This window comes from Martes martes (genome assembly GCF_963455335.1).
Source record: "Martes martes genome assembly, chromosome: 4".
Lineage (NCBI taxonomy): Eukaryota > Metazoa > Chordata > Mammalia > Carnivora > Mustelidae > Martes > Martes martes.
The window spans coordinates 19,824,630-19,852,198 of record NC_137891.1 but is presented as its reverse complement, the minus strand read 5'-3'; the positions used below and the strand labels follow the sequence as shown (position 1 = coordinate 19,852,198).

At 38.9% G+C, this 27,569-nt stretch overlaps 1 protein-coding gene across 1 annotated transcript in view; it reads right to left on the bottom strand.

The window, feature by feature from the left end:
• Positions 1-9,636: 9,636 nt before the first annotated feature.
• TAF2 (TATA-box binding protein associated factor 2) overlaps positions 9,637-27,569 on the bottom strand; it is a 91,221-nt gene continuing 73,288 nt past the window's right edge. The window contains exons 21-25 of the mRNA XM_080799999.1: positions 26,318-26,547; positions 24,854-25,009; positions 24,261-24,366; positions 21,616-21,738; positions 9,637-11,130 (exon numbers count right to left, since the gene is read on the bottom strand). Of these exons, the coding sequence (XP_080656125.1) occupies positions 10,868-11,130; positions 21,616-21,738; positions 24,261-24,366; positions 24,854-25,009; positions 26,318-26,547 (878 nt within the window). The 3' untranslated portion in view covers positions 9,637-10,867. The remainder of the gene's footprint in view (positions 11,131-21,615; positions 21,739-24,260; positions 24,367-24,853; positions 25,010-26,317; positions 26,548-27,569) is intronic.

Below are 27,569 nucleotides of genomic sequence, written 5' to 3'. Positions count from 1 at the left end.
GTTTTACTGAAGTCTTACTGCCTCCTCCAAATTTTTCTTGCTTGATAGGCCACACATCAATATTTAGGTCATAGAGTCTGTCCCAGCATTGTTTTCTCGGATGGACTATCGGGACACTGGATTTCAAGGACAATCTCTGGGGTAGGATTACAGGCAGGGCCCAGGAGTTTCAGGATGCAAGCAATTAAAGTTCTGTACTAGGAAATTTTGACAGTGTTTATCCGTAACCGGAGTGGAGAATTTGGCAAGACTCCCCCACGCGCCTCAGGGTCTGCCTTAAAGTAGCGCCATACTTTGTTTAGACTCCAGGTTCAAGTTCCTTATATATTGATTTTAATTCTATTCCTAGAACCTAGACCCTTTGAGGCAGCGGACTTATATACATGCAATTGTATCTACTTACTGACTTGGTGTGAGCTTGATGACTGTGTGTTCTGCAGAAATTCTAAAAGCTCATGATAGCAGCTGATGAATGTCCCTGTAAGCGGGTCTGGAGTAAAGACGGGTCTGTCCAAAGAGCTAAGAAAAGAGAAAACTGTTTACTGTCCATGGAAAACGTTCATGTTCACACACCCAGCTCCATGTTGTCTCAAACATAGACCGAGCATACGCAGATGGTCTGAGGCTGAAAAAGAAGTTCTCTCTAGAAAATTCAAATAAAACTGTTCAAGGCTATCCACATTAAAAAGCTGAAATAAGGACTTTATAAGCTTATAAGCTACATTTTCTTAGCTTTGTGACCTTCTCCAGGTATTTATTGTATAATGGTAACAGAATAATCACAGGAGATTGGTGCAGGCAGGAAACTTTGAGACCGTCTTAATCAGTCTTCTCATTTTTCAAGGAAACGGACCCCAGTGAGGTTGGTTGATTTATCTGAGGCCATCACAAGAGACACTCATGAAGAAGTTGGGACATAAAACTCTGGTTTCCTGTTTTCCAGAACCATGATCTTTCTACAGTATCTGAGGCCATCACAAGAGACACTCATGAAGAAGTTGGGACATAAAACTCTGGTTTCCTGTTTTCCAGAACCATGATCTTTCTACAGTATTACCGACTCTTTGGCTGATAAAAACACCTTGTGCTTTCATATTCAATTCAATCAAAACAGTCCATGGTGAGTGCCAAGAGTGACTCGCAGTGGCAGTAGATAGTTAAGGGACAATAAGCATCATAAACAGGATAATGACATGACCTCCACCCTCAGTGAGTCATAATTAAACGGGAAGGACTTCACACACCCAAGTAACATGTTTTTGGGGTAAAAGTTTATCTTGAGAAATAATAAAATTGTTGAATTTTTCAACCCACCCAGTTTGCTGAGTCCTTTCCTCTTTCCTACTATATTCCTAATATCTAACATGTGCGTGTTACACAGACTATCTGGTATAGGCAACCAGATACCCCTGTTGAAAAGAAAGTCCTCTAGTGTTTACTTCTCAGTGTTGGAAAGTAGGCACGAAATAATATCCTTTATGCAATTCTCCTTTGTACAAAACTCTGCACATTGATCTATCCTCTGGCGTGCAGACTTAAAACTGTAACACCAATCAAAATAAGACTGTCACTCAAGTGAATGCACATCCACGTTCCAAACGAATACCATCACAGTAAAAGCCCTGAAGAAGACAACAGAACCTCAAAAACTATATGAAAAATGCAAGAATCAGAGGAAGTATTTTAATGGAGACTCAGCAGATACAACTTCCTGAGGCAGGAAAAATGCAGTAGAAAAGGGGGAAGCATTCCAGGCAGGGATAGGTGGGATCTTGCTCAACAGGCTGCCCACGGTCCCACTCTAGAGAGGGCTGTCCACATGCTCTCCAGCAGCTCCTAGGAGGAGAAAGGCCATAAAATGTATTGCATCCTTGCTGGACGTCTGTCCATATATTTGCAGCTCGTCGACTAGGATTAGCTTGGCTGACTAAATTCTTCTTTCAGGAGATAATTTGCGTAGAGGTGGTGGTAGAAAAGAGAGGCGGTTCTAGAAAGGATGGATCGGGGTTAAAATTTTGTTGCTTCTGCTTACTTAGCTGTGTAAACTAAATGCAAGCTCAGCGAGGGCAAAAACTGTGTCCCTCTTTTTCATGAATTTATCTCAGTGCCGAGACGCAGATGTCCCTACAAAATCGTGGATGATAGATTTTAATCATAGTAGGCACTTTAGAGTTACTCTACATGTAAAAAAAGGATACTGCTACTCATTTCACGGGGTGTAACGAGTCTGGAATGGGCAAATGCACACGTGGTAGGTAGCACGGTGCCAGGCTCATGGGAAATGCTTAATGAGCAGCTGTGATTAGAGACAATAAGGCTTTGTACTTTCTTGAATGGGGATTTTCATCTAATTTTAATTAGAGATTTATAATAATATTCTCTCTTGTAAGCTGAGAAACATTAATGAGAGTCTGGAGCGAACAGTTAGCCCGAGAATTCTCAACCTGGGTACTACCCACTTCCAGGGGAGCACTGGAGACAGGCCAGGAGATTGACTGTTCCAGTGACTGGGCCTGGTTAGCACGCTGGGACCAGAGTGTCAGATGTCCAGTAACAGGTGGGACAGTCCTGTATAAAGTGCTCCTACTGAGAAGCACAGTGTAATCTTGAGAGGTAATGAGGTTACTCGTTTCCTGCCACCTTTTGCTTTAAAACACAATGTAGGGGTGCCTGGGAGGCTCAGTCATTAAGGGTCTGCCTTCGGCTCAGGTCATGATCCCAGAGTCCTGGGATCGAGCCCCGCATCGGGCTCCCTGCTCAGCAGGGTGCCTGCTTCTCCCTCTCCCACTTCCCCTCTTGTGTTCCCTCTCTCACTCTCTGTCAAATAAATACATGAAATCTTAAAACACACACACACACACACACACACACAATGTATACAACCTTATGAAAAGTATTTGCAAGTGAAATTACACTTATCCCTATTTTGTTGTCTCACATGTACACAAAGATGTATCAGGTTCTATCACAGTATAAGATAAATTCAGTTAAAATGTCATAATCATTTTTTATGATTGCACCAAGGAAAAAAGTTCTCATGAAATAGTCAGTCAAAGAACATGGCACTAAAAGCAGAAAACGTCTTTGCAAAAGACATTAAGGATTTTTATCTTGTCAAAGCAGCAACTGAGACTTTTCGTAAGAGAGTCAAAGAAAACCACTTCGAAGAACTCTTCCTTCCCTCCTTCTGGCCCTGTATTCCACAGAGAGAACATCTGTGTTCCGTTAAGATTTTAGTCCCCCTGCTGAGCAACAGTCTTGCCAGTCTCAAGCCTAAGTTTTGCTTAATCTTTTGAAAAGAGGAAGACTGAGGAGCGATGATACAAGAGCAAGGCACGGAAGAGGGAGAAACAGCTCGAAAATGTGAGGTCAGAGATCCAGAATAGGGACCTTCCAAGTAGAGGGTTTGTGTATTCCAAAGAGCATACAAGAGATAGAAGACTGTACTTGAGCCTCTACTTACAGGTATCTCTCTACATATAAATGGACAGTGAGATCGTCCCTGAACCCTGTGTCAGACAATATTGTGAGGTATTTCATAGCATCAAGGGACTGGGGACAGGGGCGTCTCACCCATTCCTCTATTTTGACATATCGCAGTTTATTGTGTCCAGTTAAATGGACTTACGGGTTATGTTACCTGTTTTAACTAAACCAACACCGCAAAGTAGACAATGGTCTTTCAAAGATTTCTACAAATCACACCAGATTGAAGACCATACCAATCAGGCAAGCACATGCAAACAAATGAGAAAGAGCTAATCCCACGCTTGCTTCATAGCACGAGTTCTACCAAAGCCACACCACAAGACAGACACGTGATGACCAGTTGCCCGAGTCAGTGCTGCCTAATAGGACTGATGACGAAATGTTCTAGAGTGGTGCTGTCCAACATGGTAGCCACCACCCACATAAAGTTACTAAACTTTAAAAAAAAGTTATTAAACTTTTCAAATACACCTCATGACACTGAAAAACTAAAATTTTTTATTTTTCAAACTTAAATAGCCACTCTTTAAATGGCTATTTAAATGTCTAGTGGCTACTGTCCTCGACAGTGCAAGTCTAAGAGGTAACAAATAGGGCCAAGTTCTTAGGTTTGAATCCAAATGCTGCCAATTACAAGCTGTGTGACCTTTACCTTAACTTTTCCGTGCTTCGATTTCTTCATCATAATCATACTGCCTATGTCATATAGTTGTTGTTAAGATTAAGTTAGTTAATGCATAAAAAGTACTTAGAATATTGCATCATACATGGGACATTTTTATTGGCCCTTAATCAGACTGGAGAAGAAAAAAAGAAATTCATTTGAAATACAAATTAACAAATGCTTAGTACTAATGAACCTTGAACAAAGTTTATAGTGGGCTGTAAGTTATTAAATAGTATGAAGATATCACAAACTTCAGGACATTTACAAATAATTTATTTCATCTTTATCCTTCCTTGTATAATTTTTTAAAAGATTTTATTTACTTATCTGACAGACAGAGATCACAAGTAGGCAGAGAGTCAGGCAGAGAGAGAGGGGGAAGCAGGCTCCCTGCCGAGCAGAGAGCCCGATGCAGGGCTCCATCCCAGGACCCCAAGATCACAACCCGAGCCGAAGGCAGAGGCTTAACCCACTGAGCCACCCAGGCGCCCCCCTTGTATAATTTTATGATGAATATTGTAGCTATTATGTAATTACTTTAAATGTGAATGACATTAAATACACCACTGAAAAGACAAAGATCGTCAGCACAGATTTTAAAAACCACCACCCAAAACCAAACCATGTTATGCACTAATATATACTTATAAATACACACACATTAGATACATGTACTTTTTTTTTTAACTAATGGAGTAAACCACCAAAACTGTTTAGAGATTACTGGGCTAAACCAAGAGAAATATTTATTTTAGCAAAGCAAAGCAAAACAAAAAACAGTGCTGGGTCTACTAGCATTCAATCACTATGTTTAAGTCATGTAGATAGAGTTAAAAAATTTTTTTAAAGGATCATTGTTTGCCAAGAAACTTTAAGTCTGTGATGAACAGAGGAGGCTCTCAATAATTACACTTTGTTTTATTAAACAGTAAGAATATTCCTAAGTAAGGTCTGACCATTAAGGGACAATAAATGCTCTAGAATAATTGGTTGAGAAACCTCTATTTCAGTGATAATATAGTCCAAATAGTTTAAATACCAGGGAAACATTAAAAAAATCAGACCTATGGAATAGCTTTTTCCAATATTATAGTAGATGTTCCTCAGATTTTCAACGATGTGACAGAAGAAAGTTCCACAGTCAGGTAAGTTTGGGAAAATACTGTGTTAAACAGGTTTCTTTACTACAGAACTTCTTGGAACTTGGGAGAGGCCCCTGACGGTTAAGTGAAACTCTAAGAGGGCATCTTCATTTTCTCAATTATCTCCAATCATAAAATTCTCACTTTTTTTTTTTTTACAGTATCTAATTAGGGAAAGATTTTTTTTCCTTTTTTATGGTTAGCCCCTCGGCCTGTTCTTCTCTTCTTGTAAGAACTTCTTTTATATTTCTGCTCTTAAGCTTTCCAGCTGTCACCCTTTGGGTCTTTATCCTTGCCCCCTTTGACCTCTCTCCAAAAATTCCTCTCTTGTAAAATGCTGAGGTGAGGAAAATGAATTTTTAGCTCTTCAAAAAGTAAATAATTTAGGTTATGAAAATGATCAAAATACACACTCATACCCTAGAAGGATTACAATTCCAAGATTACAATTCCTTCTTCACAAGTATTCCCACATACCCTTCCCCCATTTTCCCATTAAGGTTGAACATCACCAAACTAAGGAACGAACACGGGTGCATTAACAAAATTCCAGAATGTACTTGGATTCCACTAGTTTTTTCACTAATGGTCTTCTTCTGTTGCAGGATCCGATCCAAGAAAACTCACTGCCTTGTTGTCATGTCTCCCTCATTGCCTCTGGTGGGACAGTCTCTCTGTCATTTGTTTTTTGTAAATTTAAGGGCTTTGAGGAATAGCAGTCAGGAATTTTGCAGTGTCCCTCTGTTAGGTTTGTCTGATGTTTTTCTCATGATTAGACCAGATAGACTGGCATCGTAGGGTTTTATACCCACAGTGGTGTCCTTCTCATCACATCATACTAATGAGGACACGTTAACCTGACTTACCACTAGTGCTATTTACCACGGTCACTTGGCTAATGATGCGTCTGTCAGCTTTAACTGGAAAGTTACTATTTTCCCCTTCCATACTCTATCCTTTGGAAGTGAGTCACTCAGTCCTGCTTACACTCAAAGGCAGAGTTTCCAGAAGTTGAAAGTTTTGAAAGGACAGTTCCACCTGGGCTGGAGTACATGAGATATGTTGAAATTTCATTTCTTTATAGAGTAAAAGGTTGCAAACAGGAGAGATGAGTTAGGAGAGGAGGATGGGGAAACGAAGTAGCTTTCCAACTATTTGCCAGACAAGGATTTCAATGGAAGAATGGTACTTTGATCAAAATGTCTTTTTCAGGATTTTCTAAGACTTCAGTGGTAAGGTAGTGTCTCCATTCTCTCCTTGATAATCACCCAAAAGAAACAAGTATCATAAACTTCAACTTCAAAGAAGGTGAAGAAGTGTGAAACACAACCCACAACCCATGAAGCAGAGGACGCAAAGCGGGACGTGAGATGATCAGAAACTATGCCATGCCGGCAACTCTCAGGCCACCTCAGCAAGAGAAAGAAGTCAGACAAAAGAATAAATTAGAAAACTAAACTTATCGGGGCGCCTGGGTGGCTCAGTGGGTTAAGCTTCTGTCTTCGGCTCAGGTCATGATCTCAGGGTCCTGGGATCGAGTTCCGCGTTGGGCTCTCTGCTCAGTGGGGAGCCTGCTCCCCACCCCCTGCCCCGCCTGCCTCTCTGCCTCCTTGTGATCTCTGTCAAATAAATAAATAAAATCTTAAAAAGAAAACTAAATTTATCAACATTAGACAAGAGGTAATAAAATTATCATCATTTACAGATATGGATGCTTTTAAGTAAAACCCAAGAAATAAATGGAAATGTTGCCAATAGTGAGAATTGAGCCATGTAGTTATGCTGACTAATTTTAGGTGTCAACCGCCCCCCTACCTGGTTAAACATTATTTTTGGGGTGTGTCCATAAGGGTGGTTCACGAAGAGATTAGCATCAGAATGGGTGGAGTGAGTGAAGGTGCCGGCCCTTCCCGCCGCCGCCGTGCATGGGCCTCACCAGCACTGCTGAGGGCTTGCACAGAACAACAGGTGTAGGAAGGTGGAATCCCCTCTCTGACGAGAGTGGGGACAGAGACCTTCTGCCCTTTATAGTCTTGGTTCTCAGGACTTCAGACCCAGACTAGAATCTGTGCTGTAGGCTCTCTTGCTCTCAGGCCTTGGGGACTATACCTCTAGCTTTGCTGGGTCTCTAGCATGCAGACAGCAGATTGTAGAACTTCCCAACCTCCAAAATTGTTAATACCTTATCACAAACATCTCTATATTTCTTGAGAACCCTGATTAATGCAGTAGCCAAGCACAAAATCAGCATAAAATAATCTTATAATGAAAAGACATCATTTTAGACTACCAAACAAAAACCATAAACTACCGTATAGTGAAGTTAAAAAGGAATACCGTTTAGATAGGAATACGGACATCACTAATACAAATTATCAGCCTCAAGATACCAATTCTAAGTTCACTCTTGATTTAACACACAACCAATACTCACTAAAAAACAATTTCATGGGAGAGACTAAAAAGCCTAATTCTAGTATTTAGGTAGAAAAATAAATCCACAAAAAGGCAAAATTACAGGGATGGAAAATCTGTCAGTGGAAGGCAAGGGTTGGGTGGTGGAGCTGCTGACTACAGAGTGAATTTTTGCAATGATGGAACTGGTGGTTGGAGATACAAGTCCAAGCATTTGTCGAAACCATAGAAATATACACAAGAAGGGAGTTTTACTGTATGTAAATCAATAAATCAACTGGAAAAAGAAAACGCACAGGAACAGCAAGAAGATCATGAAAAGTAATGAAGGGAGACTAGCTCTACTGTATTGGAACATGGCACGGTGCTACCATGATCTCATCAGCGTGGTATTGGCAGATGAGCAGACCCATCCATGACACCAGCTACAAAGTCCAGAAATGGGCCCAAGCAATAAGGGGATTTAGTATGCAAGACTTGAAATCTAGAGAGAAAAGATGTGAGTTTTATTTTTTTAATTATTTTTCTTAAAGATTGTATTTATTTACTTAACAGAGAGAGAGAGAGAGAGAGAGAGATCACAAGCAGGCAGAGAGGCAGGCAGAGAGAGAGGGGGAAGCAGGCTCCTCACTGAGCAGAGAGCCCGATGCAGGGCTCGATCCCAGGACCCTAGGATCATGACCCGAGCCAAAGGCAGAGGCTCAACCCACTGAGCCACCCAGGTGCCCCTAATTTTTTCTTTCTTTTTTTTTTTTTTAAGTAAACTCTATATCCTATGTGGGGCTTGAACTCACAACACGAAGATCAAGAGTCATGTGCTTTAGCCAGGGACCCCAAAAAGACAGTTTTAAATACATAGTATTGGGTAACATTCTGGAAAAAAAAAAAAAAGGGGGCCGGATCTCTTCACCTCCTATTTTCTATCCAAATAAATTCCAGATGGATTCTAGTTGGATAGAAACCTGAAACATAAAACTTTAAAACCAATAGAAAAAAATGGGAGAATTCTTTTATAATCATAGAATAAGAAAGACCTTTGTTAGTACAACACAAAATGTGTAGTCATAAAAGATAAGCTATACCAAAATTTAAAAAATTTCTACAACTATTGTTTGTTTAAAAAAAAATGTCCATACTGCATAGACGTATGTACAGACTAGCTCTGGAAAGACACACGTAATACTGCCCGCAGAGACTCCTTCTGGGGAAGGAGACTGGGGAGACTTACACTAGAACTCTGTGTTGTTTGCATGTAATTACATATTTCAAAAAAATATGAATAATTCTTGTGTTGCCTGCTCCTAACCATCAGCTTAAATAACTGAAAGCTTGCCATAAAAAAAAACGTGCCTCACAAGAAACACCCAGTAGAAATATCCAATTTAGAAACGACAGGTAACATACAGTTCCCAGTACAATGCCGGATAGACAACACGTCCTTAAGTTATATAGGTTTGCTATTATTTGTCACCATCTTCCTACAACACTAATAATTATTTTGAAATACATCCTTACTATTTTCAAAGTTGGGAATTCTGTAAATGGTATCACACTGCACACTGTGACAAAATGTTCCACTTTCCAAAAATAATTCCAGCGGGCCAACACTAAATTAATTGGAATCTTGAAATAACTGCCATTCAGGCTCTTCACGATCTCATCACGTTCCCTTTTGCACACAGCCTCCAAGTCAACTGCACTGCTTTTCAACTCTTAAACATCCCCTTACTTTCCTCCATACTTTTGAAAAAAACACTGTTTCTTTTACTGAGAGAACTTTCCCCATCTCTACTGAAATCATTCTCCCTAGCAAGGCCAGCTCACATCCTGCCATCCACAAAGCCTGCAGACAGCTTTGTGGACAGGTACGTGATATACATACACAAGAGAAGGGTAACAAAGAAATAAAAAGACACAAAGGCAGAATGGTCAATTTAAAAAGTTATTTATTAAACAAGTTAAACACAACTAAAAGTATATTTACTTAAAAGTCCAATATTACTGGATCCCTTTGAGACATCTATTCGGGAAGAAATACTTTGTCAAGCTAACGGTAAGAGAAATGATAAAAATAGAACAGGTATGAAAAACATTTTAAATAAACAAACAATAAAGCACATGGCAAATTCAGAAATAAAAACACACAAACTATTTAAGTATGAAACCAAAATGTTTCATATATTTTTAAATGTTTCTGGTATACTCACATGAGGGCTGACTTGTCTATGTCTGAATTAGTAAACACCATATATACACCTTTTTAAGGTATTGGACTTTGTGTTATATAGAAATAATTTTAGATTATGTGTCGGGTGTATAAACTGTCCACATTTAACAGACATATTCTATATATGAACATATTCACTTATACTTAATGAAAAAAGAACTTAAAATTTAAACATCTTGATTTGAGAACTGTGACTTTGAGAATTCCATTAAATTCCAACATCATAATCCCCAAAAGCACTATCAAAAATGCTATCCAAAAAAAAATTTTTTTTAAAAAAAAGCTGCTTCTAAAAATTTCAGTATTTTAGGGCAAAAGAAAATATCATGTAATCTTGTTCACAAATTCTGATGTTTAGCCTCTATGGTTAACACAAAAAATATCATGTAATACAGAAGACTCCTATGGAAAAGGCTCAGTCTTTCTCAGTAGTTCCCAATAGTGTCATACAAGATTTCACTGGAAATAGTGGTTTCACCACAGATCTGGCAGTAGCTTGTTTAAAACATCACTTTGCCCCATAACATCCATCAAAGACTTTAAAACATAATTGATTTTGGCAGTACACACGAAGACCATGATGTGAATGGGAACTGCCAGTGGATATGAGGGCCTTTACGAAGTTTGGTGTGAGTGAGTGAGTGTGTGTGTGTGTGTGTGTGTGTGTGTGGTCTAAGGAGGAAATGGGAGGAAATGGTTGATTCAGAACTATAAAACATTCTTCTAATTAGATCTCAACTGCATAAATAACATAAGTCAAATGTTTAGAACTTAAATTCAGAATCTATAACATAGATTCTGAATTTCTATGAGAAAGGCAACTATTTTTTTGTCTGTTTCCTTTTATCATTCTTTACAGAGAACAAACAAAGCTTTAGTTACATATATTCTTCAGGACACGGAGGCAAAGTGCCCTTTGTCCCCCTCTCAGTCTGAAAGAGAAGGAGAACGGACAGACCTGCCGCTGGCCGGGCTGGAGAAAGTGAAAGGCTCTTTGTCCTTCTCTTTACTCTCATGCTTGTGCTTGTGCTTGTGCTTATGTTTGTGCTTCTTCTTCTTCTTCTTGTGCTCATGGTGATGGTGGTGGTGGTGGTCGCTGTGTTTGGAGGAGGCAGTCTCCTTAGTAAACACTGAGAGCGGAGCTGTTGCCACTGGGTGCATAGCCATCTCCAGAGGTGACTGTTCCTTCCCTTCAAGATTAAAGACACCCAAATGAATCCCGTTGATAACAAGGGAAGTGAAATGAAAGTAAGAGAGAGCTGACGGACAGTACAGAAAAGAGGGTCTCCCAAGTGCTTACCACGTCCGTGGGAATTATTAGGAATGGAAGAAGTAGCTGAAGATACCTGGTCAGTCACACACAGAGTAGTGTTCAGCACTGTGGCCAGGACACAGAATATTTCAATTCCTTACAGTTTATACCAATTACGATATATACCAGTGTGTTACCAAACCATCTTTTAAAAGTTAGCACTTATGTTTTAAAGTACTATGAAATGATCAGTATGATTACGCGTGTGTGTTATAAGTTAAGACCCACATTCATGCTTCAACCGTAGCCCATTTAACTACAGCTCGAGCCTAAGGTACTGGGCAGGAAATGGCAGTACTTTACTTCTGCCACCCGAAAACCCACTTACATACACACAGAAACACGTTACACTAGTTACGGATAATGACAGTGCAGCAAAAATCACGTTTCTTTAAGTTCCTGAAGGTAAGTTCTTGGGAAAAGACAGGCAAAAGTAAACTCTTTGAGTAGGTTTAGCACACTTAAGAAAACCAGAAAAGGCAGTGAGTATATAAAAGGAACATCTCTACGTAAAAAGACAAGTCGTGTCTCACACACACACACACACAAAAGAAACAAAGAAAGGAAGAGAGAGAGATGAGAGACGGGAGACCTATGCTCTTGAACAGATTCTGCTGTTAACCTTCAGCATGTGTCTTCTTTCTTTTTACCTCACCTAAAAAAAATAATCAAATGTTCTGGAAAGTTCTTTTCATTTAGTATTCTATCAGTCCAGGAATCTACAGCAGGAGTTCGTAGACTCTACTGTACAACAACTTCTCACTGCTTGCACTGCTGCAATCCCGAGGAAGACCTCTCCGTACGACTCTGGACTGGAGGCACTGCTTACAGGCAGCCAGCTAAGGCAAGCCCAAGGATCATCCCGGACACCAGCCTCTCTCAGTCCGGTGGTCACCGAATCTCGCAGGCTTTCACGTACAGATACGCCATTCACCTGCCCCTACGTTGTCTGTAAGAATTCAAACCACCAACACCTCATCTGGATGGCGGCCCCCCTCCCCTGTGAACTGGTTCCTCTGCCTGAAGTGTATTACACTCAAACCTGTATTTTGCACAGCTGCACCGAAGCTGATTTCGCCCCACAGGTGTTAGTCGGCAGTATCTGAAGACACTGTGGTCACACCTGAGGCAGGACTGGGGGCGGAAGCGATATGGGCCTCCCGTGGGTAGCGCCTAGGGATGCACAGGACATCACATCACGCACAGGACAGCTCCTACAACCACAAATTCTCAGGCCCAAAGTGTTAATACTGTTTAAGCTGGAAGACCCTGCTGCGTAGTGACCTTCCTAAACACAAAGCTATCCATAATTACCTGCTCAAAAACTCAGTTGGTTTTAAAAACAACAACAACAACAAAAAACCACTCAGTTGGTTCTACTAACAGAATAAAAGCCAAACTCCTTGGACTTAAACACAGAAGTTTCTGAAAATATAGGTTTTTATCCAAACTAGCTAAAAAACCAAGCTTTTCACTGAAATGGACTTTTAAAGTAAATTCTCAGCACTAATTTTGATCCAAACTAGTCCCAAACCATGGATCTTACCACAACAGACATCACCACATAAGTTTCTTAAAAATCAGTCTCAGCACCAATTTTACTGACCACTTACAATCTGCCCTGAAGCCACCATTCCAGCCTTCTGTTCCCCTGTCACTTTCCATGCACTTGAGGGTAGCCCTTTGTTAACAGTGAACTTGTAAATGCTGCTTCCTATGCTTGAAACGCCCTTCCCTTATTTGTATGACCCACACATTCCCTTAACAAGTAACAGGAACTATATGGGGACCTGGGGAAAATAATGATAAACTGAACAGATCTCAGTCCTCCTGACATTTACGAACGAGTGGATAAGAAACTGGGTAGGTACAACCAAGTAATAAAAAGACAAAACAGAGAGTGAACCAGTAGCACAACGGGAAACTTAAATTAGTTGTGTGGGGATCAGAGGCAAACTTCTGCAAGGAAGTAATGTTTAAATGGTAACCTGAAGCAGAAAAAAGGTATTAAAAAAAAAAAAATTTCATGCTCTTTAATGATTTAAAACAGCTCAAATGTCATTTCTTTAAGAAGTGTTCCCCAAACTGCCCAAAAAGAATTCGTTCTTTCATGTTCCCACAACATAATCCAGAAAGGAAATTCTAGCACAGAGAACTCGAGTGACTTGCCCAAGGCGGCACAGGCAGGTCTAAACCTGCCTCCAGCATGCAAGCTTCCCTCCCCCACCCCCTACAACCCACCCGCCCCCTCCCCCACACCCCCACCCTCCTCCGGCACTGCTGTGCAGGCGGCTGGCTGCCCAGCTTTTCCTTGGTGGGTCTCTTTCATTCCACTTCCAGCGTCTTGAGAACAGGCAGGTCTTTCATCTTTGTATCCCAGTGTGTCACCCGGCGTCTAGCACCCCTCCATTTCACCTCTCCACCCCTGCCGAAGCTTGTTAAACAAATGAATTCATACAACAGAAATATCTAGTAGTTGCGTTTCTTTTAGAGAGGATGTCCGGTGAACTCAATCCAACAAAATGAAATGTGAAGGTCACTAATTTTGCAACGAGAGGGATAAAGCACAGAAACTATTAAAGACCATTCATTCACCTAGTACTGACGGACTACTATACTTCTTTTGTGTCGGGCACTGTGCCAACATTTCAGGACAAATGAATAAATCAAAATTCTTGTCCTCACGGACTCATATTTTACTACTACAAAATTATAGTTTTATATTCATGATATTTTGGTAAAGACATCACTAATAATGATGCATGACCTAATTACAGAGATTATTTACATACAGAGCAAGTTTAGGAATCTGTATCTTTTCCAATAACTGGTAACCAAGAGAGTATTCAGAAAAATTTTGAGAGATATCAGGCAAATATGCCACCATAAGTAAGATTTTAATTTAGATTTTAAATAAATTACATGAGCAGGTTTCTAAAATATGAGAAAATAAGTCCATACCTAACAGGATACAGAGCGAGGTGATAAGAAGAAGTGGTAAGAGACTTTAAAGTCTCATGAACAAATCCCTTCAGATCCTACCTCATGATTTAGTCAGTCTAAAACAACAGATTATGAGGGTTCCAATTGGCTGTCTGTACTATTAAGAGTCTGAGGTCCTCTTCTGCGCTGAGAGAAGTTTCATCATCCTAAACACCTGCCAAGCTACTTGGATTGCAGAAAAACCAATAATTACATTGGAAACTGTACTTCCTAGCAGAAGCAACTGCCAAAGAGACAACTGAGTGTACTCGGGTATATTCTTTCCCAAGGAATACTTATAATCACTTCAAAGTCCAATATCTTGTCTAGCGGCCTTATACTCAGTATCAAAGATCTACTGAGGGGCGCCTGGGTGGCTCAGTGATTAACCATCTGCCTTCGGCTCAGGTCAGGATCCCAGAGTCCTGGGATCGAGCCCCATATCGGGCTCCCTGCTTGGTGGGAAGCCTGCTTCTCCCTCTCCCATTTCCCCTGCTTGTACTCCCTCTCTCACTGTGTCTCTCTGTCAAATAAATAAATAAAATCTTAAAAAAAAAAAAAAAGATAACACTGATTGTAAATCTTGCATGTCTCTTGATTTGTATTTAGTCTATTAATAAGACAATAGATTAACGTGATCCAAAGATAAAGGTGTTAGGAACCAGGGTTCCCTGGACAAATGACTGATTTTGGACTGGGCAGAATATTTACAAAATGAACCTGAAATATCTCGTATAATGGCAAGGAAGTTACATTCTTCTCAACAGACCCAAGAGTCAACTTCTAAGAGTTCTAACTGTCCAAAGATGAGAAAATTTGAATAATGATAAGAACAATAACTAAGGGACTGAAACTAATTAGCTCACCACTGGAGGATGCTAGTTAGCCAACTTATTATTCGGGAAATTATTAAATAAAAAGAGAAGCCATTACCTTTCTCCCTTTGTATAATCTATACCACTGGGTAATAATAGATGAGGGAGACTTCAGCTTTACAAAAATAAACCAGTTTATAAAAGTGGAAAGATGAATGAGAATAGCACCATCTTGCGAGGCGCCTGGGTGGCTCAGTCCACTGAGTGTCTGACTCTCTTGATTTTGGCTCAGGTCATGATATCACAGTCGTGAGACTGAGTCCTGCATCAGGTTCCATGATCAACAGGGAGTGTACTCTAGATTCTCTCTCTCCCTCTGTCCCTCCCCCTGCTCACACATGCACACACTCTCTCTCAATAAAGTAATAAAGTCTTAAAAAAAAAAAAAAGAATATCAGCATCTTGCAACCCTTAGTGAAATAATGGATCTAGGCTTTAAACATCTTAGTGGCTAACCTCATAAAAGAGTCAATTCTTAATCATAGGAAACAAACTGAGGATTGCTGGAGGGGAGATGGGTGGAGGGATGGGGTAACTAGGGAATGTGCATTAAGGAGGGCACATGATGGAATGAGCACTGGATATTATATAAGAATGATGAATCACTGAACTCCACATCTGAAACTAATAATACATTATATGTTAATTGAATTTAAGTTAAAAAATTAAAAATATATAAAAATAAATAAAATCTAACTTCCACTATTTAAACTAAATAAATAAATAAAGCCAACCAGACATCATATGTTACCAGATGGAAGAACACAACGCCATCTATAAACCTAAATACAATTAAGCTTCTATATCCAACTACAAATTTACAGGAAATAAAGAGGACTCTAACACGTTAATTATACCATGGTATAGAATTACCAAAACACAGACTTGAAAACTACAGTCAAAACCCTTGTTTCTTTAACAATTACAATTATAGAAGGGAAGAAAAGAGAGAAAAAGGTAAACTTGAACATTAAAATGATGTAAAGGACATGGCCAACTGCAATGTGAAGACACGTGGACAATGATTCAAAAAATAAAGTGTTAAAAATAAATATCAGAATAATGGCATAAGTCAACTGAAACTTAGACAATGACTGGATATTTAAAAGTATGAAAAAAATTAATTTTTCAAAGTATAAGAATGTTACTGTGGTTATGACTCTTTAAAGTCCTCAACTTTTAGAGATCTATACTAAGCTGTTCATGAATAAAGTGATGATATGTGGGATCTGTTTCAAAACAGCTCATGAGAGTGGAAATGGGTAAGGATATAGACCACACAAGACAGACATGAGCTGATCACTGTAGAAGCTGAGTAATGGATGGATGGGGTTCATTATACTAGTCTGACTCCTTCACAGCTTTCCATAATAAAGTGTTTTTTGTTTTTTTATTTTATTTTATTTATTTATTTGACAGTCAGAGATCACAAGTAGGCAGAGAGGCAGGCAGAGAGAAAAGGGGGGAAAGCAGACTTCCCGCTGAGCAGAGTCTGATGCGCGGCTCGATCCCAGCACCCTGGGATCATAACCTGAGCTGAAGGCAGAGACTTAACCCACTGAGCCACCCAGGCGCCCCATAATAAAGTGTTTTTTAAAAAGGAGAAGTTAAGGTAGTTCAATACTATCCATGAAAACACTAAACGCCCGTATTTTGTGATTTAGAAGAAATCTATCCCACAACAAATGTGCTCATGCATATGTTCAAAGACACATACACAAAAATATTCATTGGAATAGTGTCTATAACAGCAGAACATCTGATAAAACCTCATGTTACTCCATCACCACCACCACCCCTTAACTCTTAAAGTTTTCACTTATTATAGACAATATATATTGCTATATACTGAGACTACTCGAGAGAGAAAACATGTACGTGTGCGGGGTCGGGGGAGGCGGCACAGAGGGAAGCGGGGAGAATTCAAGCTAGACTCCCCGCTGAGCCTGACAACAAGGTAGGGCTCAACCTCAAAACCCTGAGATCATGACCTGAGGTGAAATCAAGAGTCAGACCCACCGACTGAGCCACCCAGGACCCCCGACAAAATATATTTTTTTGTTTGTTTGCCTAATCTCTCTTTCCTGGATAATTTTACCAGGTCTAAGCCAAGGTGTTAAGTACGTACAATTTCCTTCCCATGTGGAACTGTATTAACAGTTGGATTTGGGACACATAGGAGTTGACTTTTACATTAGCATGAGGTCATGTTTAGAATCTCTACTGAGAAAAATGCATATATTACCATCCCTAAAACACATTTATAAACATAATTTCACACTATCATTTCAGGGGTTTATCAGATTCCTGGGAACTTGAGGCCCACCCAAGGTGAGGCAGCATTCATTTTTTAAGCTTAAGAAAGTCCTTTTAGTGACCTGAAAGATACGTCTCTATGACAGATAGCACATATATCAAAAAAAGAATATATATAATTCAGAATATATTTTCCTATTTCATGTTATATGAAAAGAAAAAACACGTGCTCTTTTTTTTAATAACAATCTCACTTTAATCAACTTTTTTTTTTTTTTTTTTAACTTATTTGACAGAGAGAGACAGCGAGAGAGGGAACACAAGCAGGGGGAGTGGAGGAGGGAGAAGCAGGCTTCCTGCTGAGTGGGGAGCCCAATGTGGGCCTCGTTCCAGGACCCTGGCATTATGACCTGAGCCAAAGGCAGACACTTAACAACTAAGTCACCTGGGGGCCCACTAATGCTCTGTTTTGTTTAATGTTTAATTTAATGTTTAATGTTTAATTTAATGTTTAATTTAATGTTTCCAACATTAAATCTTTCCTAGAGATCTAGTAAAATGCACTATGGATAAGGATTTTAGCTGCAGTCAATTAACAAATGCAAAATAAACCAAGGCAGTACTTAATATAGGGCTAACGTAGAAGCTTATCAGCCCATCTGATTAAAGTGTTAATAACAGTCAGTAACCCGCTAATTCTCTTAAATTCATTCACATTAGGTGTATGTTTAAACTTAACACAAAACCTGCAGTTTTTATTAGGAAAAGTATGAAGTCTAGTCTTTGGATTCTTTAGATCACTGTAAAAAATAAAGTAAGTAAATTTTAAAATTTAAGTTAAAAAACCCAAAGTCTGTTTTTCATATTAGAGTTTCAAAAAGAAAGAACCAGTACTCTCAAGATATATATGTATCTTTTTTATGGGAAAGAGTTCATGCACTAGAACAGTGCTTTTCTGACTTATGCTAGGTGTTACACAACACAGGAGTCCTAGCTAGGCAAAACTACAGGAACTCTCCTTCCTTTCTTCCCCACAGAAACCACTAGGGATTTCCCTCTGCCCCTGTGCCTGTCACTCCTCTGTGCTTCATCACCACAAGCCTCCCAGCAACTTGGAAGATAGACGGGCTGTGTGGGGCATCGCAGCTGCAGTGGTGGAGAAAAACTTGGGAGGCTATAAGGCCTCCGTTCCTTGCCTCAGGGAGGGGCTGGCCGGGGTTGGGGGGAGGTGATAGTAAAGGAAGGAAAATATCCCTGCCCCTTTTCTTACACCCAAATGGCTTATCCTGTCACACATATCATCCCTAAAATATTCTTCTATCATAAGCAAAGGAATGAGAAAACTGGAGGGAAAAAAGAACAAACCGGAAACTACGGCCTCTCCACCACTTAAAAGTTTCCACTGCTTCTTTATTTTACCCACAGCCCCATTCGTTTTCTATCCCCACCCCCCCACCAGATGACATCTGCAACACATGCCAGTTCTCAATTATCATTGGTTTGTTGGCTGTAAGGGAGCCATCTCAGAATTCATCCCAGAGAAGCAGGGCGCCCAGTCTCAAAAGCCTTGGACCGAACGAGACAGCATAAATGAGTAAGCACTATTCCAAGCACAACACAAAATGGAAGGCACGTGCCAGCCTAAGAAGACCTCTCAGTTAACCCTTTTCCGAGAGAAGCTAGAAATCCAGATTTTTATGTGTAATCTCTTTTTAGTAAACTACTTCAAAATTTTTTCCAAGACTTCTATAGACCAAGTAAAAGATGCCTCAGTTGGGGGCGCCTGGGTGGCTCAGTCATTAGGTGTCTGCCTTCAGCCCCTGCTCTGCGGGAGGCCTGCTTCTTCCTCTCCCACTCCCCCTGCTTGTGTTCCCTCTTTCTCTGTCAAATATATAAATAAAATCTTAAAAAAAAGGTCCCTCAGTTGGATATGCTGAGGAAGGTTCCAAATAAGGGTCATTTGTGAACTCTAATCTGGAATCCCCTAGAGGACGAAGAGAGGTCACTGCTTCCCTTACTTGCACTGGTTCTACGCCTCCTCTTCTCAGCCCTCCACTCACAACCCCAGGCCAGACTAGCTACCACCGCAAGAGACCCTGGCTCCTTCTGGGAGGCAGGAAGAGAGGAAGTTCCTGTTTTACTGCCAACTTTGAGTTGGGCTGAAGTCGTGCTTCTAACATCCCAAGAGACGGAGCTCAAAGTGCCCCTTCTATCAGAAACATTGTTACACACAGTGGCTAAGTCTGACACTTTTATTCTTCATGTATGGTGTAAGTTAAAAGGGATTTTAACTTTGTAGGCTAGTTTGGGAGTTACCTATTAAATGTAACAACGTGTCTATGGGAAAACCACACTTAAAATTCCAAAATAAATACATGTACGGATAATCTTCAGGAACACTACCATTTGTAAAATGAAGGTTTTCTAAATTCTCATAATATCACTATTGAACTTTAAGACTTGCTCACTGGCCACAGGGTAACAAAGAGCCTAAATACATTTTAAAAAAATTACAAAAGCACATTAAAAATATATTCACAATTAAGGTTTACAGATCAGTCCAAATAATATACTGGTATACATGTTGCCTCATGTCATGAAACGGTCCTAGCAACCAAAGTTAACATTTTAGTACTTTCCTATTTCCCACCATTAGCTCTGCATGTCTTCTTCCTAATCTTCCCACACGATGTCATGAGAACTACAAGACCTTAGTAAAGTGAGATTCCACAAAAAGTAAAGATGGGTTTTTTAAAGCGATAGGACGCTATGATACAAAGGCACATCAGTGGGCACAAAAAGGTGTGTGTTAGGGTGCCACATCACAAAGAAAAACCAAACATACTCAGATTCTTCTCTGGAACAGGAATTCATGCAACAGGCAGAAGCATCACTCTCAAACTGTATCAAGAGGTCTGAAACACCCTGAGCTCTAATGTTTTTAAAAATGTGGGAAATTTTTCATGTTTAGTAAAATTTTAATAAGTATAATGGTAATAAAGCCAAATTAACCAAAATCAAAAATAAAACCAAGAGAATACAAAATTGCCAAGGCCAAGAAATGTCAAAATTCCCTTATCAAAGGAAGTGATAAGGTCTTCAGCTGATTTCCTTCTGAAACAGATTCTGTATGAATCTATTTGAGTAAATGCATAGAGCAGCACATAGAGAGATATAAGAAAGCAATAGTCTGGGGTCTCAATACCAGAATATTCTGAGATGTTGCTTTGGTTTGAATTAATCACAGTTGATCCTACGGCTCCTCAAATCAATAAACAGTTACTCTTTTGTTTATATCATGGTTTATGTAAGCAAAATCCATCTGTTAGAATCTTAAAATCTGACTAATGACTTTTGGAAAAACTATTCTTTAAAAATAATTTTGCTTATATATCCTGTTTTTCACTCCCTGTTTCTCCAAAACTTGAGGACTGAATCTTTGCTCAACAGCACTGAATGCTTACTCGTCATCTAGATTACAATCTTTTTTTTTTTTTTTTTGGTAAGCAACTAAGAACACAGTAGCGGAAGACAATGTAAAATAGAACAGGTAAAAAACACATCTGAACTGAATTATTTTTCATAAGCTTAAACCCAATTAGTATTTAATAACTGAAAAGACAAGACATCTTAGTTTTATAGTATGGCATCTAGTCTTCAGGACTGACTATGGATGAACAATTGTAAAATTTTCAGGGGGAGAGGAAAGGAGAAATAAGTGGTTGACTTTCGCATTTTTCAGAAGTATGTAAAAGGTGCAGATCTGATGGTGTCTACTGACGATGGCATTTTTAATGTTATAATATTCTAAGAAAAATCACTGCAAGAAAAGAGCAATAATGGGTATTTTTAAATGGTATAAGGAGGGATGATTTTTTTTTCTCCTTTCAATTTTCTCACTTCCAAGTTTTATATAATAGGAATGCACTATTTTCAAATAGTAAAAAGTCTAGTCTAAAATATTCTTAGGGGCACCTGGGTGGCTCAGTTGGTTAAATGTCCAGCTCAGCTTAGGTCTTGATCTCAGGGTTGTGAGTTCAAGCCCCACGTTGGGCTCCAAGCTGGGTGCAGAGCCTACTTAAAACTAAATAAATAAAATATTCTTTATGTTAGATAAAACAAAGTCAATGTGTTGCAAGAAAAGCAAGTCCCTAGATCTGTATTTTTCATGTATTTTTTTAAGTTGATAAACTCTGTAAAGTTTGTAGATTTGTTCTTGAGCAAAATAATAGTATTAATAATAATTTCACCTGTTCCCTTCCGTGCAAGTTCCATACTCCACTGGGGTTTTGTGGTGGGTGTGCCATCGCAGCCTGATGAGTGTTGGGGTATTAAAGCAGATCGGGAGCTGGCTGGCCGGTATTTAGAGAGCCCTAGAATGCCAAGGAAGAGGGAAAAGAGGTATTTATTTCTTGGTTTACTAAAAGAAGAAAAAAGCCTGACCTGTTTTTATCAGTTAACCTTAAAACCAGAAGCAGTTCAACAGTAGAATAATAAAAAGAATACTCCTAACTACTAAAGATCCCATTTGATTTTAATCCTTTGTCAGGGTTCCTATATGCTTAAGTCTAAGAACAACACATACTCAAGAAAGACAGTGAAGTGTGACTGGCCTGCTAAATACATAAAGTGGATTCTATATTTGAGGTGGAAATTGTATTTTATATTACGTGTGTGGAATTTTGCATATAGTCAAGTTTCTTTGCTCCCCTGAAAATTTGCTGATAAATTCTATTGTAATATTTACTCAACAAAAAGGTAAAAATAATCTAGGGGTTATAGAAGACATTTCAAACAGGAAATGTTTTAATGGCATGATGTGGACAGAACTGGAGGAGCTATCAGGAGACCTCGGCTCTGATTCCAAATTATCAACAAATTAGATAATCCAGGTGAGACATTATGTCATCGTGTCTCAAGTCCTTCATTTGTCACTTGGAAAAGTTCTAAGGTCAGTCTAGACCTGAGCTGGCTATGAGTCTAGACCTCAGCTGACACCTGAGTGCGTCATTTAGGGCAAATGACCTAATACTTCTCTCTTAAGTTTACTTATCTAAAAAATGGATTGAACAGATAAATAGTTGTTAAGATCTCTTAAATCAGAAAAGTCTAAGAATTCATGACCTTTCAGTTTTCAAAGGTATTTTAGGCTCATATTCTACCTGAAGTCAGTTCTCATATTTTACTAGCTTATCTCAGATCACTAAATAGTGAAAAATAATTTACATCTAAAATTTAATAAAAAGCAGACCAAGGTAGGTAAGGGGGCCTTTGCACAAATATAACAAGTTTCAAAGGAAGGAAAAAAAAACAAGAAGAAAAAAGAAAAAATAACATTCAAACATAAAGGTCATAAAAAGATAACCAGTATGGAGTATAAATAAATACTCCCTTTTTTCCCAATGAAAAGAAAACAGGAACTGTACCCAGAAAAAAAAGAAAAGAAAAAAAAAGGAAAATACTCATATTCCCAATAAAAAATGCATTATAAAGTAAACTTGGGGGTGCCTGCCTGGCTCAGTCAATAAAGCATGTGACTCTTGATCTTGGTATCACTGAGTTCAAGCCCACGTTGGGCCTAGAGATTATTAAAAAAAAAAAAAAAAGAAGAAGTAAATTAAACTCGATTTATCATTTATAATTAATTAACAAGTATCTTTTAAGTTATTACAGTGGTAACAAAACAGTACTATGCATACAAAAATGATAAAGGATAAATGAAAATTTGTAAATTCCATCTTACATATCAACATGGATGACTTCAGAAGCATAATGTTGACTGAAAAAAGTTAAGTCACATTGGTATCATACCATTTTCATAAAATTAAAAAAACAAGTGCAAGGAAATCCTGTATTTATGTGGCACACTATAAAGAAAAGCAACAGAATGATTAGGAAAATGTAAAAAAGGAAATTGAAGATAGTCTTTACTTCTAGTGCAAAAGCAGGTTAACAGAACCAGAAAGAGGCACAGAGGGAATAACCCTGGCATGGAGCCCAAGACTCAGGTTAGAGTGGAGAGCAGGTTCACCGGTATTTGTTTCATTACTGTATTTCATACCTTACATGCAAGTTACATCAATGCTTTATCCCTGAAAGTTGTAAAATGGTGATAATATAAACTAGATATTTACTCTTCAAAAAGCATTATGGCCCAATATATCAAGAACTGTGAAAATCTTCTGAAGGTAAGTATCTCACAATACAGTTAAAACTAATCTTTTCACCAATAATATATTTTGGGAAATTTGCCCAAAGAATATAAAGAAACAAAAGCTTTTGTATGAAGATATTCAGTGCAGAATTACCTATAATAAAAAAAATACTTGAAACAACCTAAACACCTACCAACACAGAAAAATAAGGTACGTTATAGTCTATCAACCCAATACTGTCTCGGGTACTATTTTCAAAAGGAAAGATTATGATGTTTGAGAGATGCGTGCAAAAATCTCTAGGCAGGCAAAAAGAGAAAGCTGTGTTATGGGAGGTATTACTTCAGTCAAAGTTTAAAATTATGGCTACATTATTAAAAAGAAAATAGATCTGGTATTTTATTTTGAAGTTAAGTCAGCTACAAAAAAAAGAAAAAAAAGGTTGGGGGGGACCCTTAAAGCTACTAGTAGGAACTGTTGAATGAATTTTTTTAAAAATACAAATCCAGAAGTATGCCAAATACTTAACAAGAACCAAAATGAAATATAATTTTAAAAAGTCCTTTTAAAAAACGTATTCCTTTGCTAATATGCATTATAATCTGATGCAATCTGGTATTTGATACTACCTACTTTTCAACTTTATAGTTGTTCACTTGTAAATAAAGCAAGAGGCCTTAGAACAGCAATACCATGAGAACTCTCTTCATCACCTCCTGATTACTGTCCACCAGTCTTACCTGGAGTCGATGGCCTTTCAAGCATGTTCAAATGATGGGAAATGAACGCCTGGCTATCATGAACTGTGTCCATGTCAATTTCCTCCTCATCTTGAGAATTTGAAAACTAAAACACACACACAAAACAAAGGAGAAAAAGAGCTATTACATTGCTTTACGTTTGGATCTTAGCTCTTAGGAAAGGTAGCAGAGAGGCCACAGAACATACCCCCACATCTTAAAAGGAAAAGTAGTCTTTTTCTCAAAAAGTACTACGAGTAAGAAAAAATTAAGTGGGCCAGCCTCTGAAAGAAGCTGAATGGATATTACTGGAAATGAAATAGCAACTAAAATCTACTCCTATGTTGTAGGGAGAGGGAGTGAGCCATGGTAAACAACACACACATAGTTCCTCCCCCAAAACAGAGAAGAAGTATGTGATAATAGAAGTTAAATAATCAGATGGAAGATCTTAAATGGACATTTGGGTTCTTTTATGATTCAGTCTGCCCCATCTGTTCCTGCTAAGGAAAAACCATTGGAAGTATTCAAAAAGATTTACAAGAAGGTGAATATCCTACACTATTAATACAGGTTGAACCTGTATTTCTTACTCTGATTTTGAGTTTGACTTTACTGCTATCCTCATTCTTCTCCAGTATTTGACCAGGTTCTAGTGGGGACCCCAGTGGTGTATCAGCCTTCCTCTTCACTCCCTGCTGATGAGCTGACATATTACATGTTGCTTCCTTGGCAAGGTGATCATCTTCCTGCGGCAATATTCAAGATCAAAATTAGATTTCTGAAGACAAGTAGCTCATATTATAGCTGAACACTAATAGCTACAGCAACCATGCAGATTAGAACATGCCCAGTGCCTAAAAATTATCAGCAATGGGCTTAAAATAAACTTCACCTTTTCCTGTCTGCTGGTCTTTTTGGGGGGAGGTGGGAGGTATATAAGCGGACTTCTAGAGCTTTCCCAAAAGAATGTATCTTTTGGTATCATTTCCTCCTCTTCTCCTGAAGACTCCAAGAACGAATGTGAATAAGTTAACATAAATGGGCAAGAATTAGAAACATATTTATTTCTACAACTTTGTAAATACTCAGATTTGAAAGAGCACATTAATGAGACTCTTTTTCTTCCTATGGAAAGATCATCTTACTTCTTCATAACCCAAACTCTAGGATACATTTCAAATTTACAACAAATACGTACAACTCTAGTCCAGAAAAATCTAGGTGAATAAACAAATTTAAAATAATTATCACTAACTAGCATGAAGAGAATCTCAGTTTTCAAGTGTCAAAACACCAGTAGGGAATTGCCAGGCAAGTAATCTGGTCTAAATATTGGCGAAAAATGAAGCATGAGTTATTAAGGACATTCTGTTATTAATATGAAAATCATTTCTGGAAAACTTTCTTTGAATTACAATAAAATGATTCTTCAAGGTCTTTCTGCAAAAAGTCTGGTAATTTTCTAATGCATAGCTAGAAATAAAAGCTTTTTTAAAAGGCAAACACAGACACACATACATAAACAAAAATGTAACATATCAACTCCTCCCAAATCAGCAGCTTACTCATTTACCTGACCATTCACTGTTATGTAATTCGAAAAGAATTTGCCAGGCACTTACCATATGCTTAGAATTGTGACAGGTGTGACACAGAGTAGCAAAAAAACAAACCAAACCAAAACAAAAACACAAAGTCATGGCCCTTGTGTTCAAATAGTTTGCCAACAGCATATATGGACAAGATTAACTCTTCATTTTAATTTTCTACTACTCGAGGAAGAAATTCAACAGTCAAGTACAAAAACACCAGGTCATGACAAAAGGGGAAAAGGGACTGGCAGGACCTCATTTGCCACGCGCAGCCGTCAGCTTGTCGGGAGCACTTTCTAAACTGGAAAGTGCTCTCAACTACTGTCAGCTGGCCGCTTTTTTTTTTAAGTGGCACAAGAAACTCCTCGCAGCTTTAAACTCGCCAGTCAAAAAAAGCCATTCTCCTCTCTAGAGAGCTCTCTATGATAAAACTACATCTTCCGTAATGCATGGGATTCTTACAGGGTTCAGAAATCCAACTAGCTGTGCGTGACTACTTGGATTAATCGCAGCTTCTTGGTTGCCTGCTATGGCCTCTGGAATTATGGTCGGATTCAAGACAGCTTTTTTCTCTTTTAGATTAAGAACCAACCCAAGCTCTGGTAAGGGCAAGCAGGAAGGTCTACTGAGGCCAAAGAGTGTGAAGTACAAGTCCACAGCACCACACCGTAACCTCCAGTCATGTGAAGTTCCTAAGAAGTAAATAATAAAGAAGTAAGTCAGTATGTACATTTATCCACAAATTTTTAACTGCTCCACAACCTATAAAGGGGCAAAGGATTATGATGTCAAGGGGCCATCTAATGACCTAGGCTCTACTGGCAAACCCTCTACTCTCAAGATGCATCTTAACACAGATATTCAGAAATCAGTATGGAAGTAGTAAATGCTTTTTTTCTTTAAAAAAAAATTATTTGAGAGAGACAGCGCACACACAAACGTGTGTACAGGGGCGCAGGGGAGAGGGAGAGAGCGTCTCAAGCTGACTAGGGAGCCCATGTGGGGCTAGATTTTATGAGCCTGAGATCATGACCTGAGCTGAAATCAAGAGTCGGGAGGCTTAACCAACTGAGCCACCCAGGTGCCCCTAGAAGCAGTAAATGTCAGTGAATGAACTAATGAGTTTTATAACTGGAAAAAATGTTATCATTGTACCTTTTTTTTTTTTAAAGATTTATTTTAGAGAAAGAGTGCAAGTGAGTACATGAGTAGTGGGAGGGACAGAGGGAGAGAAGCAGACTCGCTGCTGAGTGTGGAGACTGACCAGGGGCTCCATCTCAGGACCCTGAGATCATGACCTGAGCTGAAAGCAAGAGTAAGATGCTTAACCAACTGAGCCACCCAGGTACCCCCATTACACCATTCTTCTTAGCAAACTGATATTAGACATTCACTAAAAATTTAATATTCCCCAAACAGTATTTTTTTTTTTCTGGCTTTAAATCTTCCTTTTAATTCCTCCTCCCTGGTAACTACTCCACGTTCATTCATTCTCTGTTCATCTTGTCGGATTTTCTTCTTGAACAGCCCATTAGGAAGACAGCACATCATGAGCCTTAATGAACCCTACCACTTGAAACAAATTCTCCTGTCAAAGTTATTACTTTTAGGTTTAAAATACAGTAAGAAGGAGCGCCTGGGTGGCTCAGTGGGTTAAGTCTCTGCCTTCGGCTCAGGTCATGATCCCAGGGTCCTGGGATTGAGCCCCGCTTCG